Source organism: Sinocyclocheilus anshuiensis, unplaced genomic scaffold (assembly GCF_001515605.1).
Source record: "Sinocyclocheilus anshuiensis isolate Anshui unplaced genomic scaffold, SAMN03320099.WGS_v1.1 scaffold906, whole genome shotgun sequence".
In the NCBI taxonomy this organism is placed as follows: Eukaryota; Metazoa; Chordata; class Actinopteri; order Cypriniformes; family Cyprinidae; genus Sinocyclocheilus; species Sinocyclocheilus anshuiensis.
The window spans coordinates 370,489-383,925 of NW_015540937.1; the positions used below are offsets into that span (position 1 = coordinate 370,489).

Sequence of the window (13,437 nt, forward strand, 5' to 3'; positions counted from 1 at the left end):
GTGTGTGTGTGTGTGTGTGTGTGTGTGTGTGTGTGTTGGGGCTCTTGGGGGGTAATGTAGAGCATCAGTGAGAAAGCTGATGTTATTTCTGGACGAGCGAGCAGAGTGTTGGCAGCGTGTGTATGTGTAATTAGTTTATTATGGCGTTCTACAGAACACTGCTGTACGATGGCTGATCATCAAAACAAACACAACCGCAGCGACCGTCACACGCACATGCACACACAGCTCTCACACGCTATTCTATTTCAAATGTAAATATACTCAGAGTTCATCTCACTGTTTAACGATAATTCTGAGCAAACATTCTACACACTCATTCACACATTTTTTTTTTACAGTAAGTGCCCGTAAACTAAAAATCTAAGTGATAATGAACCTAATTATATTATTAAACTATAACTTATATTATTAATGTTAACTAATTGCAATGGTATGGATTTGTGTGTGAGAGTTGTTTGCATTGTATTTTGTTGTGTAACTTTCTTTTTTAGTTACTTTGTAGGTTTTTTTATTACTTTTGTGTGGTTTATATGTGCCTAATAAGGCAAGTGATAATAAACCAAAATTATATTATTAAATGATAAATTATATTCCTAATGCTTACTAATTGCAATTATATATATTTGTGTGAGAGACATTATTGTTGTTGTTATTTTGTTGTGTAACTATTTTTGGGAACATTATGTTAATTTTTGGAGTTATTTTTTGTTACTTTTGTTTGGTTTTTATGTGTTACATTTTATTGTGATGTCCAAACACCACCACAAAAGATCAACTCAGGAAAGTACCACTACAAAAAGTTACACAAAAATAACTAAACTAACAAAACTAAAAGTATCAAAAAAAATAAAAGCACCAAGTTTCTCGAGTCCGTCGATTGAAGACAACAACTGAAAACCTTTCTTTAGTTGTATTTTGTTGCAATTCTTTGTGTTACTTTTAGTTATTTTTGTTACATTTTGTTGTTTAACTTTTTTTTACGCTATTTTGTTATTTTGTGTAATTTGTTTTTGTTGTACTTTTTTATACTTTACATATTAGTTCTTGTGTTACTTTAGTTGTTATTTTTGTGCAACTTTTTTGCAGTGGTACTTTCTTGAGTTAATTTTTGTGCTGTCTATTTGTATTACTTTTATGTTAATTTAAATACTATGTGATGTTTGGACGACAGTGGAACATTAATAACCAGTGCACCGGGACAGATAGAGAGAAATCGTTTCATAGCAAACGTTCAAGAGAGTTCCATCAAAACATATCAAACTGTTCAAGAATCTCCACTCAGACGTGTTGTTTTACAGGCAGACGTTTACACACTGAGTTTGACCCTGGACACTTCCTCTGTTACTGGACATTTTTCATTTTTCCTGTGCTGCGTGTGTGTTGAGATGCTTAGTCTGGTGTAGCCTTTAGACAAAGACAGGAAATACAGAAATCCGGCTGTGGTGAATATTAGCTGCGTGTGTGTGTGTGTGTGTGTGTGTGTGTGTGTGTGTGTGTGTGTGTGAAGAAGTATACTAATAGCACACTTGAATAAACTTCTTTTTCGTAAGGGTTGGTCTGAATGAAAATGCAAATTCATTCTTTGCCACTAGGTGCCGCTTTTGGAGAGGTTAAAATAGCGGTTTCCCCGGTAAGGGCTGTACACAAAGCAGCGCTCACAAACGCTGCTTTATCAGGCGAGATTAAATGAAAATGAGACCAATCACCGCAGATTAGCGTAACGCAAAGGAGGGGTTTGGAAAAATGAATCGTTGAGCGAATCGTTTGGGAGTCGTTGAGCAAGTAAGGTAAAAAATAAATGCATATTATAAGACAATGAAAGTGTTTTTTCAGTCATCAGATCTGCACGTGTGGATGTTTTAAAACCATTTAATTTATGTCTAAACCCTAAGGACAGTCTTTGACTGTATGGAAACATTCACAGTGCCCCTATTATGGATTGTTGAAAATTACCTTTCATGCAGTGTGTAACACAGCTGTAAGTGAATGAAAATGTCCTGCAAAGTTTTAAATCTGAAAGTGCACTGTGTCTAAAGTTATAGTCTCTCAAAAGAAAGAATCGACTCTGAATCATTGAAACGAGTCGTTTTTATAACGAATCCCAAGCCGTTTCATGTTTACGTCAACATGAAACATTAGCATATTGCCCGCCCACTTGTTGCACGTGCAGACCTGGAAACACTTGAACACGTTAGTCTGAATGAAAGTTGTTGGGGACTCCCAAAACCTAAATATGAACCTTTCATAACCCATAATAGGGGCACTTTAAGGATCATTTCCTGCATGTTCAAAGTCTGTGCTCGCTAATGGAATTCCTAACGAATTTTGGAGGTGGAGCATATACATCTGACCAATTGCAGCGCCTGGTGCATATAAACAGGTGCTTACCTCATTCTGTCTGGCCACTAACGCCAACTTTAATTTCATAATGACATCCTTGAGTTAAATCCATCAATTAGAGACAACTAAAATAAATCTGCTTATCATTTTCAAATTGCTCATCCAAATTAATCTGAGCAGATTTGGGGAGGTAAATACTACAAAAGGACATATACTGCATACTTAAATAATAGTATATGAAACAGTATACAACCCTAAATGTTTTAAACTGTAGTATGCTGTCGTTGTCACATGACCACAGTTTGTGGCTTTTTAATTCAACAAGTGGCATGCAATTATAACCTCAAAATAAAACACTTAATCCAATTTTGAGTAAATATATACATTTTTTGCAGTCAGACCAAATAATGAGTCAAAAACGACATTGCGGTTGATATTCATGGAACATCAGTTTGAGCCGCAGTGCATCGTGGGATATAATTTATCACATAATGCCCTTTTTGTATAGTGCACAAGTTGGCAAATGCAGAATGTTGCATGCATACAGTAAATACGTACTTTATTAATAGTATGAGTAGCATAATAGTTTGAAACATACCTTTACTTTAAGCTCCACTTTCCCAGCATGCACCTGGATCTGCAGACCTCCACATACAGATGTGTTTCTTATTTGCTGAAGGCAGTCATCTGTGGCCTAATGGTTCAGGATCAGGGTCAGCAAGGTCACTGGTTCAAATCCAAGGATGACTGATGGATGTCCATTGATTTTGTATACTATAATTCAGTTGGATAAAAAGGATTTTAAAAAATGCAATTAAAATTTTTTTGTTTTTTTGTCACATCGTATATGCTGTTTTATTTGGAAATACATCACATAATGGAAGTAAAATGGTTTGTTTTATGTTGACTTTATATGACCTCATGCTGGTTTGATTCCATTATGAGATTTGGAATCATTTAAAATGTACAGAAGTAAGATTTTTAGATTAAAGGTCTCTTAATTAAGTCTGATAAACAAACAAAACCACCAGCAACAATCCATGTTCTTACTGACCCATACTTCATTATGGAGGATTTCCTATTGAGCATCAGAGACCACACACACACACACACACACACATACAAAACTGCATAGGAACTCCCTTCCAATCGCCAAGAAGACATTTCCTGTCTCCATTGTCCTGCTAGAGAACATACTGACCATAACACACACAGACACACAACATACCCGGAGGGCACATTACACACACACACACTACAACACAAATACTCTCCCACACACTGAATAACAACACATACTATTGTGTGTGCACATGACTGCAGTTCAGACGTCTACACACAGTGGCAGTGTGTGTATTTTGAGGTATGGCCGCATGTATAACGCCCCAGTGAGGGGGTGGAATTTGTACTCAGCAGAATAGAAACCTGTAAAACATCACATCGCTGAGCGTTAGTCACAACCAGTGTGAAAAGTTTTTAGTCAGTTTTTTTCTCCAACAAAACACTACTTTCCTGTTGATTCAATCGATTCTTACAGATGGTTGAATGCACTGAATCAAATAAATGATTCACTGATTCATTTGTCCATTCTTCTTTTTTAAAGCAAAATATTTAGTTAAGGAATAGTTCAACCAAAAATGAAAATTTGCTGAGAATTTACTCGACCTCAGGCTATCCAGGATGTAGATGAGTTTGTTTCTTCATCAGATTTGGAGAAATGTAGCATTGCATGAGTGTCTCACCAATGGATGCTCTGCAGTGAATGGGTGCCGTCAGAATGAGAGTCCAAACAGCTGATAAAAACATCACAATAATCCACAAGTAATCCACAGCACTCCAGTCCATCAGTTCACATCTGGAGAAGACAAAAGCTGAAACAAAACCATCATTAAGGTGTTTTTAACTTTAAACCGTTGCTAAAATACGAGTCCATAATCCACAATAACGCTTCCTCCAGTGAAAAAGTCATCTGGTCTGAATCAGGAGAGAAATCTGCACAGATCAAGCACCGTTTAAACAGCTCTAAACAAATATGTGTGTGGATTTCGATGTAAGAGACAACAGGAGATGAACTTTTTCACTGGAGGAAGCATTATTATGGATTATGGACTCGTATTTTAGCCGGAAGCAATGGTTTAAAGTTAAAACATTTGAATGATGGATTTGTTTCAGCTTTTGATTTTTTGTGGATTATTGTGATGTTTTATCAGCTGTTTGGACTCTCATTCTGACGGCACCCATTCACTGCAGAGGATCCATTGGTGAGAAAGTGAAAAGGTAAAAGCGTACTTCTTTTTTACACTGAGAATGACAAATAGTATAGTTGTTGTTGTTTTTTTACATCAATTCACCCTATTTAAACAAATACAGTCCCTTTAAATAACTTCACTGTATTTAGCCAGCCTTAGAGCTTAGTGCTAAAAGGGCTGCTTGACTGTAGTTTAACAACTTTAAATTATGAGTAGTTTGTTGCTTGGCAAACTTCAGCTTCACACACGCAGACCACACAAACCACGCTACTAGCTGAAATCAAAGCAGCAGCCACGTTTCAATCATACAGAAACATTCCACTAATTTTTAAGAAAAAGCTGCATCTGTATGAAGAGAGTGAGCGAGAGAGATGTTGTGGTTTTGTTGCTCTGAGACGCATGAACCCACAGGCAGCCCGGCAGCCTTCCCAGAAAACAACTATATTTCTGACAAGCACTCTAATGCAACCACAACAAACACACACACACACACTGGAGGCAAATGGGTCTAAAGATATCTATGGGTTGGGTGGGGGTTAACTCGCCAACAAGCTCAGATTTATGATGTGCTCGAGGAGACATTTGTCAAACAGCTACTGACAAACACACACACACACACACACACACACACACACACACACTTAAATTGGCTTGTTTAATTGGTTGATTTAAACAAAATAACTGATTTGATTTGCTGACTGCTTGACTGAATGATTTGATTGGTTGCAAGAACCAAGGGTGTTTTCATCGTACTTAGGCCTAAATCACAAATAAGATCTCACTAAAAGGCAACAATTAAAATTTGCTGAAACTTTACTCACCTTCAGGCCATCCAAGATGAGGATGAGTTTGTTTCTTCATCAGGTTTGGAGAAATGTAGCATTGCATCAGTGTCTCAGCAATGGATGCTCTGCAGTGAATGGGTGCCGTCAGAATGAGAGTCCAAACAGCTGATAAAAACATCACAATAATCCACAAGTAATCCACAGCACTCCAGTCCATCAGTTAACATCTGCAGAAGACAAAAGCTGAAACAAATCCAGCATTAAAGTGTTTTTTTTATTTTAAACTATTGTTTCCAGTCAAAATATCAGTCCATAATCCATAATAATGCTTCCTCCAGTGATAAAGTCCATCTCCTGTTGTCTCTCACACCAAAATTGGTGTTTTGGACTGTTTTGGCTCGTAAACGGTGCTTGATCTGTGCAGATTTCTCTCCTGATTCAGACCAAATTATTTTTTCACTGGAGGAAGCGTTATTATGGATTATGGACTCATATTTTAGCAATGGTTTAAAGTTAAAAACATCTTGATGGATTTGTTTCAGCTTTTGTTTTCTCCAGATGTTAACTGATGGACTGGATTGGTGTGGATTACTTGTGGATTATTGTGATGTTTTTATCAGCTGTTTGGACTCTCATTCTGACGGCACCCATTCACTGCAGAGCATCCATTGCTGAGACACTGATGCAATGCTACATTTCTCCAAATCTGATGAAGAAACAAACTCATCCTAATCTTGGATGGCTTGAAGAGTACAATTTCAGCAAATTATCATTTTGTGTGAAATATTCCTTTAATATCCTAATTGTTTCTCATAAACGACACCGACACGATTGACTTGTGTTTAGTTTTTATTTCTCCTAATGAATTTGAAGTGTAAAATGAGACAAAAATATGCTAATAAGAACTCCATTAAAACGCTTGCAACTTCTGAGCAATAAAGTTTTCAGTTATAATTCAACAGATCAGTAAACCTCTTTAAACAACAAAGTGTTTGAAGTAAATAAGCTTCAGAGTTTGTGTCCATGCCAACCTCAGATGAAGTGCTGCCAAGCCCTGTCGCCTTGGTTACGCTTCTCAGACACCATACTAATTAAACAGGGAAGTTTTACACTGCTACAGCACTGCTGTTTCATTAGACACAATACAGACAGTTTTTTTTTATCTTGTTGATTCAAACGTTCCTTCTGTTTCAACTTGGATTCTGTCCACAGCAGCTGCCACACATGCGTTTACTTATCTGAATGAGGACATACCACAGATGTCTACTGTTTTATTCACAGCTAATTATGACTACTTAGCAAAAAAAAAAAAAATCTTAAGCATTAAAAAAATGTGCTCTTTCTCACATTGGATCCCAAAAATTGGTGCATGCATTTGGGAGAATGACTGAATGAAAGATTGGAAGAGCATGCAATGGTGCAAAGAAAATCAGATCAACTTTCCAAACACCTCATTTAAATCCTAATCATTACTGACTGCTGCTGTTCTTGTGTGATTAATAAAACCCTTCTTGATATTAGAGCAAATATTTATTTAATTTACACATTGCACATTTTAAAGCATTTTTGGAAGTACATCATTAATTCCTAATGACTCAGAGTTAGTTAGTTATTGTGTTTCACACATCCAGACATTAGGCTCATTTACAGTCATTATGGCTTCACTAAACGACACTGAAGTACTAATGTCTCTCAGTAATAGACTATTGACACAATAGACTATTGTGTCGCACACACTGCATACTGTGCATTATGTTTATCATTCTACAACCATCTTGATTACTAAGAATATTCACGGACAATCAGCTGAAGCGACTGAAGGCTGCTGGGATAGTCGTCCTGACAGCATTGCAGCACAATCTACCGGCTCATTACCATTTTAATAGCTGCTCCACGGATACCAGCCTGCTTGTCTCCTTTTTCCCAGTCTGTCGTTTAAAAACGGCTAATTACTGCTGACCTCTGCCCGTCAAGGTCAGGGGAGGGGGTTGGGAGCAGGCCGGGTGTCGGGCAGGGGGTTTTATTCTGATAGTTAGTGACCAGTGAGGCGAAACAGAGGGAGGAGACGCATCAATCTAACGCTTGTAATCTGGGTTCAGACCCCCAAATCTCTGTCCAAAAGAGAAGTTTCTTCACAAGGATCACTTTAATCAGAGTTTGGATGCCTGCGGGACTTCACTCAATAACTGTCTTTATTAAGATAACGAAAAAACCCAGCTAACAGGGAACACATTCAGAACGTTCTGGCAAGGTTCTCTCAACGTTCTTCTAGTAACGTTAATAGAATGTTCATTGATGGTTTTTAAAAATGTTCTCAAAACGTTAGCACAAAAACATTATTTTTTACATTATTCATGGATCGTTTTTATATGAAACTTAGTTGGACCTAAGACTAACATTATTTTTAAAATGTTACTAGTTTCATTCAAATGTAACATTCTCATTGTGTGCAAATAATTGAATTTCCCTTAACATTCTCATGACCAGGAATAACCTTTTAAAACATTAAAGGGGTCATATGATGTTGCTAAAAAGAACATTATTTTGTGTATTTGGTGTAATGAAATGTGTTTATGCGGTTTAAGGTTCAAAAAACACATTATTTTCCACATACTGTACATTATTGTTTCTCCTCTATGCCCCGCCTTTCTGAAACGCGTCGATTTTTACAAAGCTCATCGGTCTGAAAAGCGAAGTGGGCTCTGATTGGCCAGCTATCCAGTGCGTTGTGATTGGCCGAATACCTCAAGCTCAAAACTCACGTTTGAATCATCAGTGGCAAATTCTTTAAATATAAAAACGTACTTACAGTCTGTGAGTCAGACCAGCCGGCATTGTAGTCTACTCTCCCAGGATCAGGAAACAGTCCTCCATAAAATGCGCTGCACACATCTGAATATTTGGGTTGAAGTGTTCGGAACAGTGTTGTAAATACAACTTAACCACTGACTTCTAGTCGTGTGCTATTTTGGAAGACCAAACAAAGTATTTTCGCTTTCGCAACAAAACACACACTCCACGACATGGCGGCGGCGGTGGCAGCAACAATAAAGTTATGCCTTCTTTCTTTGCGTGAACATTTGGGCGGAGTTATGCAAATCTTCCCACATAGTGAGGTAGACATGTGGGGGCGTGTTAGAACGAGCCGTTTTAGGTAGGCGTGGCTGACTCTTAACTTTTATAAAGAATATCTCTTTGGATTTGAGACTTTAGTCTTTGCAACTTTACAGATCTTCTTTATGCACCAAGAGCTTGTAACACTCCAAAGAGAAAGTAACAATTGAAATCGCATCATATGACCCCTTTAAGACAACATTTCAGACAACATTCAGAAATAACGTTTTCATAACGTAAGCAAAACAATCTTAGAGCATTTTTTTTATTTGGGTACCTGCATTTTGTTATCTGCAGCAGGCGCGAAAAACCATCAGAAATTAAATGATTTGTGTTCAAATTTAAGATACTATCATGGATTGTTGCTTGAAATTCTCAGTAAGACTTTATAATAACGTAAACATCATTAACATTATGTACATTCAAACATTTATATATACATATATATTATTAAAGTTAAACAAAAATTTGACAAGAGGAAACAAAATTATTTATAGTATTTAAGCTGATTGTCCCATTAATAAATAATAAAAACACTAAAAGTAATTTTAAAAAAAAGTTTAACTTAAAAGACGAATGGTTTAAGACAAATAATATGGGAAATATTACAAATAAATGGAGATAAACTGAAATGAGTGATAAACATGAAATAAGAGGAGCGTCTCACTTTCTCTGTGATGTTATTGTGGCTACTCTAAGCCCCGCCCCCATTCTCGAGCTGGCGCTCTGATTGGCTGACGCGGGTCCTGGGACAGCTGTCCCGTCTACGTCTAGACCTCAACCGGGCAGAACCCGCGCCACTGCGCCACGGACACACCGGAGCACGCAGAAGCCACGGACGGTCCCGATAAGGATTGTTATTTCTAGATAGGACTTTAAGGAAGCTCGTTAAGTTTATTCCGGACCGGGACTAACGGGAAGACGGTGCCGTTTCACACTTTAACGGACTCGCTCAAGTTTTGGCCAGGCGCGTCTGAACTCCGGTAAACTCGTGCTCGGTGGGATTTTACCGATAGTGTCATGGCTCGGTTCGGCTCCGGGCTCGCGTTGCTGGCGCTCGCGGTGGGGCTCGCGCACGCGTTTGGGGACGAAGAGGAGATGAGCTGCGACCCGATCCTGACAAAGGAACTCAGATAATAATGATTTATAACGATAATATTAATGATAATCTAATTATAACATTAGCATAAATTACTAAATATAATATAAATATATAAAATATAAATATTAATGTTATTATCATTAATCATATTATTGTGACAAAGGTTATTATTATTATTATTATTATTATTGTTATATGCTTATGACAACAACAACAATAATTATTATTAATTAAATATAATAATAATTTTTATTATCATTATTGTTATTATTAAGTTGCCAATAATGTTTACAAACAATAATGTAAAAAAGATCTGGGTCAAATTTGTAATGTTACCCAGAATTTGCACACACAAACACACACACAATCTGTACTCAGGCTCTACACACACAGTGTGTTTGTTTCATTATACTTGTGACGACCAAATTCCTGGAATTGTCCTCATAAATGCCGTAAAACTCTTAAAACGGATTGTGCCGGTCTGCATTAGTGAAAGGTGTTCATAAACTGGTCAAATTATCTTATAATATAATTGTAAACATAGTAGGAGCTTTCTGTAAGGTGTATAAATACATAAAGTAGCTTAAGCATAATGCTAAGTTGATTAATTTGAGGACAGTATGAAGTCGTCATAAGTGTGTGTGTGTGTGTGTGTGTGTGTGTGTGTGTGTGCATTGAAGACAGAGGCAGTTGTTTTATTGATTCAGCGCGAAGAAACCTCCCACTCGGTTTCACGTGTGTGTTTGCTGGAGAATCTCGTGATTAAAGCTGCTTTAGATGCTGCCCGGTTATCACAAACATCTTAAAGCGAGAGCACGTCTGTCCAACGCTGCTCTTGGAGAGAAAATGGCATATCGATGCATGTTTTTCAATCCACAACTGCTGATTTCTTGAAGTGTATGTGACCACAGCAAAAGTCTGTAGCTTCCTCTGAGTGCAGTCCTGTACCGCAGAATTTCCCTATGTGTGCACACAGCAGGGAAACCCATAACATACAACACTCAGAAATCCTTGCCACTTGCAACAGACATGCAACACATGCATAATGCAACAAAGCAATGTTTTCTTCTCCTTTAGAGCCTCAGAAAACATGCTACTGTATACTAGAAAACCAAGCTGAAAAGCCATCCGCATACATATAATCCAACAAAGCAGTGTTTTTCTCCTTTACAGCCTTGGAAAATGTGCAACTAGAAACACACATTTCAAAAGCACAAATTTGTGACACTTAGACATGCAATACATGCCATCTGTCATATATAATGCGACAAATTTATGTTTTTTTCTCATTTACAGCTTTGTTTGAAAACATGCAAATACTAGAAAACACATTTCAAAAGCACAGATTTGATATACAACACGTGTCGTCTTGCACATATAATGCAACAACGCAATGTTTTTCTCATTTAGAGCTTCTGAAAACATGCAATACAAGAAAACACATTTGATTCTGCTCATATGTGATGCGACAAACCAATGTTTTTCTCCTGTAGAGCTTCCGAAAACATGCACTACTAGAAAGCACATCTGAAAAGCACAAATTCGTGCACGTCTCAGACTTGAGCTGCTTATGAGGATTTAGATGCTCTGCTGACTTTCCAAGCAACATTTTGTGTGTTTGCAAATATCTAATTCTCTCCCCGCCTTTGCTTTCTTGCAGTTCTTCTTATGCTCCGTCTACGTTCCCATGTGTACGGAGAAGGTTCCCATCCCGATCGGCCCGTGTGGCAGCATGTGCTTGTCTGTAAAGAGGAAGTGTCTTCCGGTCCTGCAGGAGTTTGGTTTCGTGTGGCCGGAGCTCTTGAACTGCAGCCTGTTCCCGCCCACCAACGACCAGAACCACATGTGCATGGAGGGTCCGGGCGACGAGGACCCACCGTTCCATGCCATCCGGCCGATGCCGCCACAGGAGGAGGAGTGCATGGCGCTGGGTGCCGGCGTGGAGCAGTATGCATGGGTGAAGCGCAGCGGCAGCTGCTCGCTGCAGTGCGGATACGACATGGGATTGTACCGGCGACAGGCCAAAGTCTTTACCGACGTGTGGATGGCGGTGTGGGCGGTTCTCTGCTTCATCTCCACCACGTTCACCGTCCTGACCTTCCTAGTGGACTCCTCGCGGTTTTCCTACCCGGAACGACCTATTATTTTCCTCAGCATGTGCTGCAACATCTACAGCGTGGGCTACATCGTGCAGCTGACCGTCGGCCGCGAGCGCATCTCCTGCGACCTGGAAGAAGCGGCTGTACCCGTGCTAGTGCACGAGGGCTTGAAGAACACAGGCTGCGCCATCATCTTCCTCCTCACGTATTTCTTCGGCATGGCGAGCTCAATCTGGTGGGTGATCCTGACACTCACGTGGTTCCTGGCAGCCGGGCTGAAGTGGGGTCACGAGGCCATCGAAATGCACAGTTCGTACTTCCACATCGCGGCTTGGGCCATTCCCGCCGTCAAGACCATCGTCATCCTTATCATGCGGCTGGTGGACGCTGACGACCTCTCTGGGATGTGCTACGTGGGCAATCAGAACCTAGACGCTCTTACCGGTTTCGTAGTCGCTCCGCTATTTACGTACTTGGTAATTGGGACGCTGTTCATTGCCGCCGGCTTGGTTGCGCTGTTCAAAATCCGCTCGAATTTGCAAAAGGACGGGACGAAGACAGATAAGCTAGAGCGGCTGATGGTAAAAATTGGCGTGTTTTCAGTGCTCTACACAGTGCCGGCCACTTGCGTCATTGCGTGCTACTTCTACGAAATCTCCAATTGGGCCGACTTTCGCCAGTCGGCGAGGGATTCGTACATGGCGGCGGAGATGCTGCGGATTTTTATGTCTCTGCTGGTGGGAATCACATCGGGAATGTGGGTTTGGTCCGCCAAAACGCTTCACACGTGGCAGCGATGTTCCCACCGACTCGTGCACACTGGCCGAAACAATCGCGTCAAACGGACCGCCAATGGCTGGGTCAAACCGGGCAAAGGCAACGAGACGGTTGTGTGATAAAGAGACAGAGGCGCCCACGCCCATGTAGCACTATCGTTCGTTCACTTTACGTGAAATGTTCTTAAGATGATCTTACACTGGACGGTCCTGTTGCAGCAGTTTTTCCGTGTAAATATGCACTACGTCAAACTCTCACTGAAGTGCCTTCGTTTTCGTGGACGAGCTACTCAGCCGATTCTGGAAAACGTAGTTCTTTACTCCTCAGCGGTCAGCGCCGTTTACCTCGCAACACATCACAGCTGCCGGAATGCTTACGAGACTTGTTAATGCTACGTTCACATCGTGTTGGATATGCGAAAAATTGTAGCAGAAAGTGTGCAATGGCATGTCAGAAGTATGTGTAGAGGTTGCTAACTAACTAACTGTTGACATTTTCCTGTCATTTTACGTCTTGCATGACGTCACAATGCTCAAGCGAGTTTCCATGAATGGTTTTTACAGGTCAGAAACTCAACAAAACGTGAACGCATTATAGCAGAGATTTCCTTCACTATTTAGTTAGTCTATTTTTGATATGACAAAGCTATGATGGGACTTTTTGTTTTGTGTTTTTGCGCTGTCAGACACACATTCACTCTGAAAATGACACGTGACAATCACTGACCGTGCCGTACGGGGCCTCCCGTAGGGTCGATGAATGTATTGACCGATGATAAACTCTTAAACCTTTTAAAAGTGCCTCAAAAACTCACATGCAGGTGGTACAGTCCTGGATTTCATGAAGGACTTCTGGATCCATTTGTACATAAACTGATGTTTGTAGTTGTAATATGTTATTTTTGTGTTATGAAATGCTAATTTATCTTTGTAAAAACTAAGAAACTGAACAAAAATGAATTTATTTAA

At 39.6% G+C, this 13,437-nt stretch overlaps 1 protein-coding gene across 1 annotated transcript; it reads left to right on the forward strand.

The window, feature by feature from the left end:
- Window positions 1-9,297: 9,297 nt before the first annotated feature.
- LOC107689595 (frizzled-4-like) lies at window positions 9,298-13,437 on the forward strand. The gene is made up of 2 exons (XM_016487641.1): window positions 9,298-9,625; window positions 11,254-13,437. The coding sequence occupies exons 1-2, from the start codon at window positions 9,512-9,514 to the stop codon at window positions 12,586-12,588; spliced, it is 1,449 nt and encodes a 482-aa protein (XP_016343127.1). The 5' UTR covers window positions 9,298-9,511; the 3' UTR covers window positions 12,589-13,437.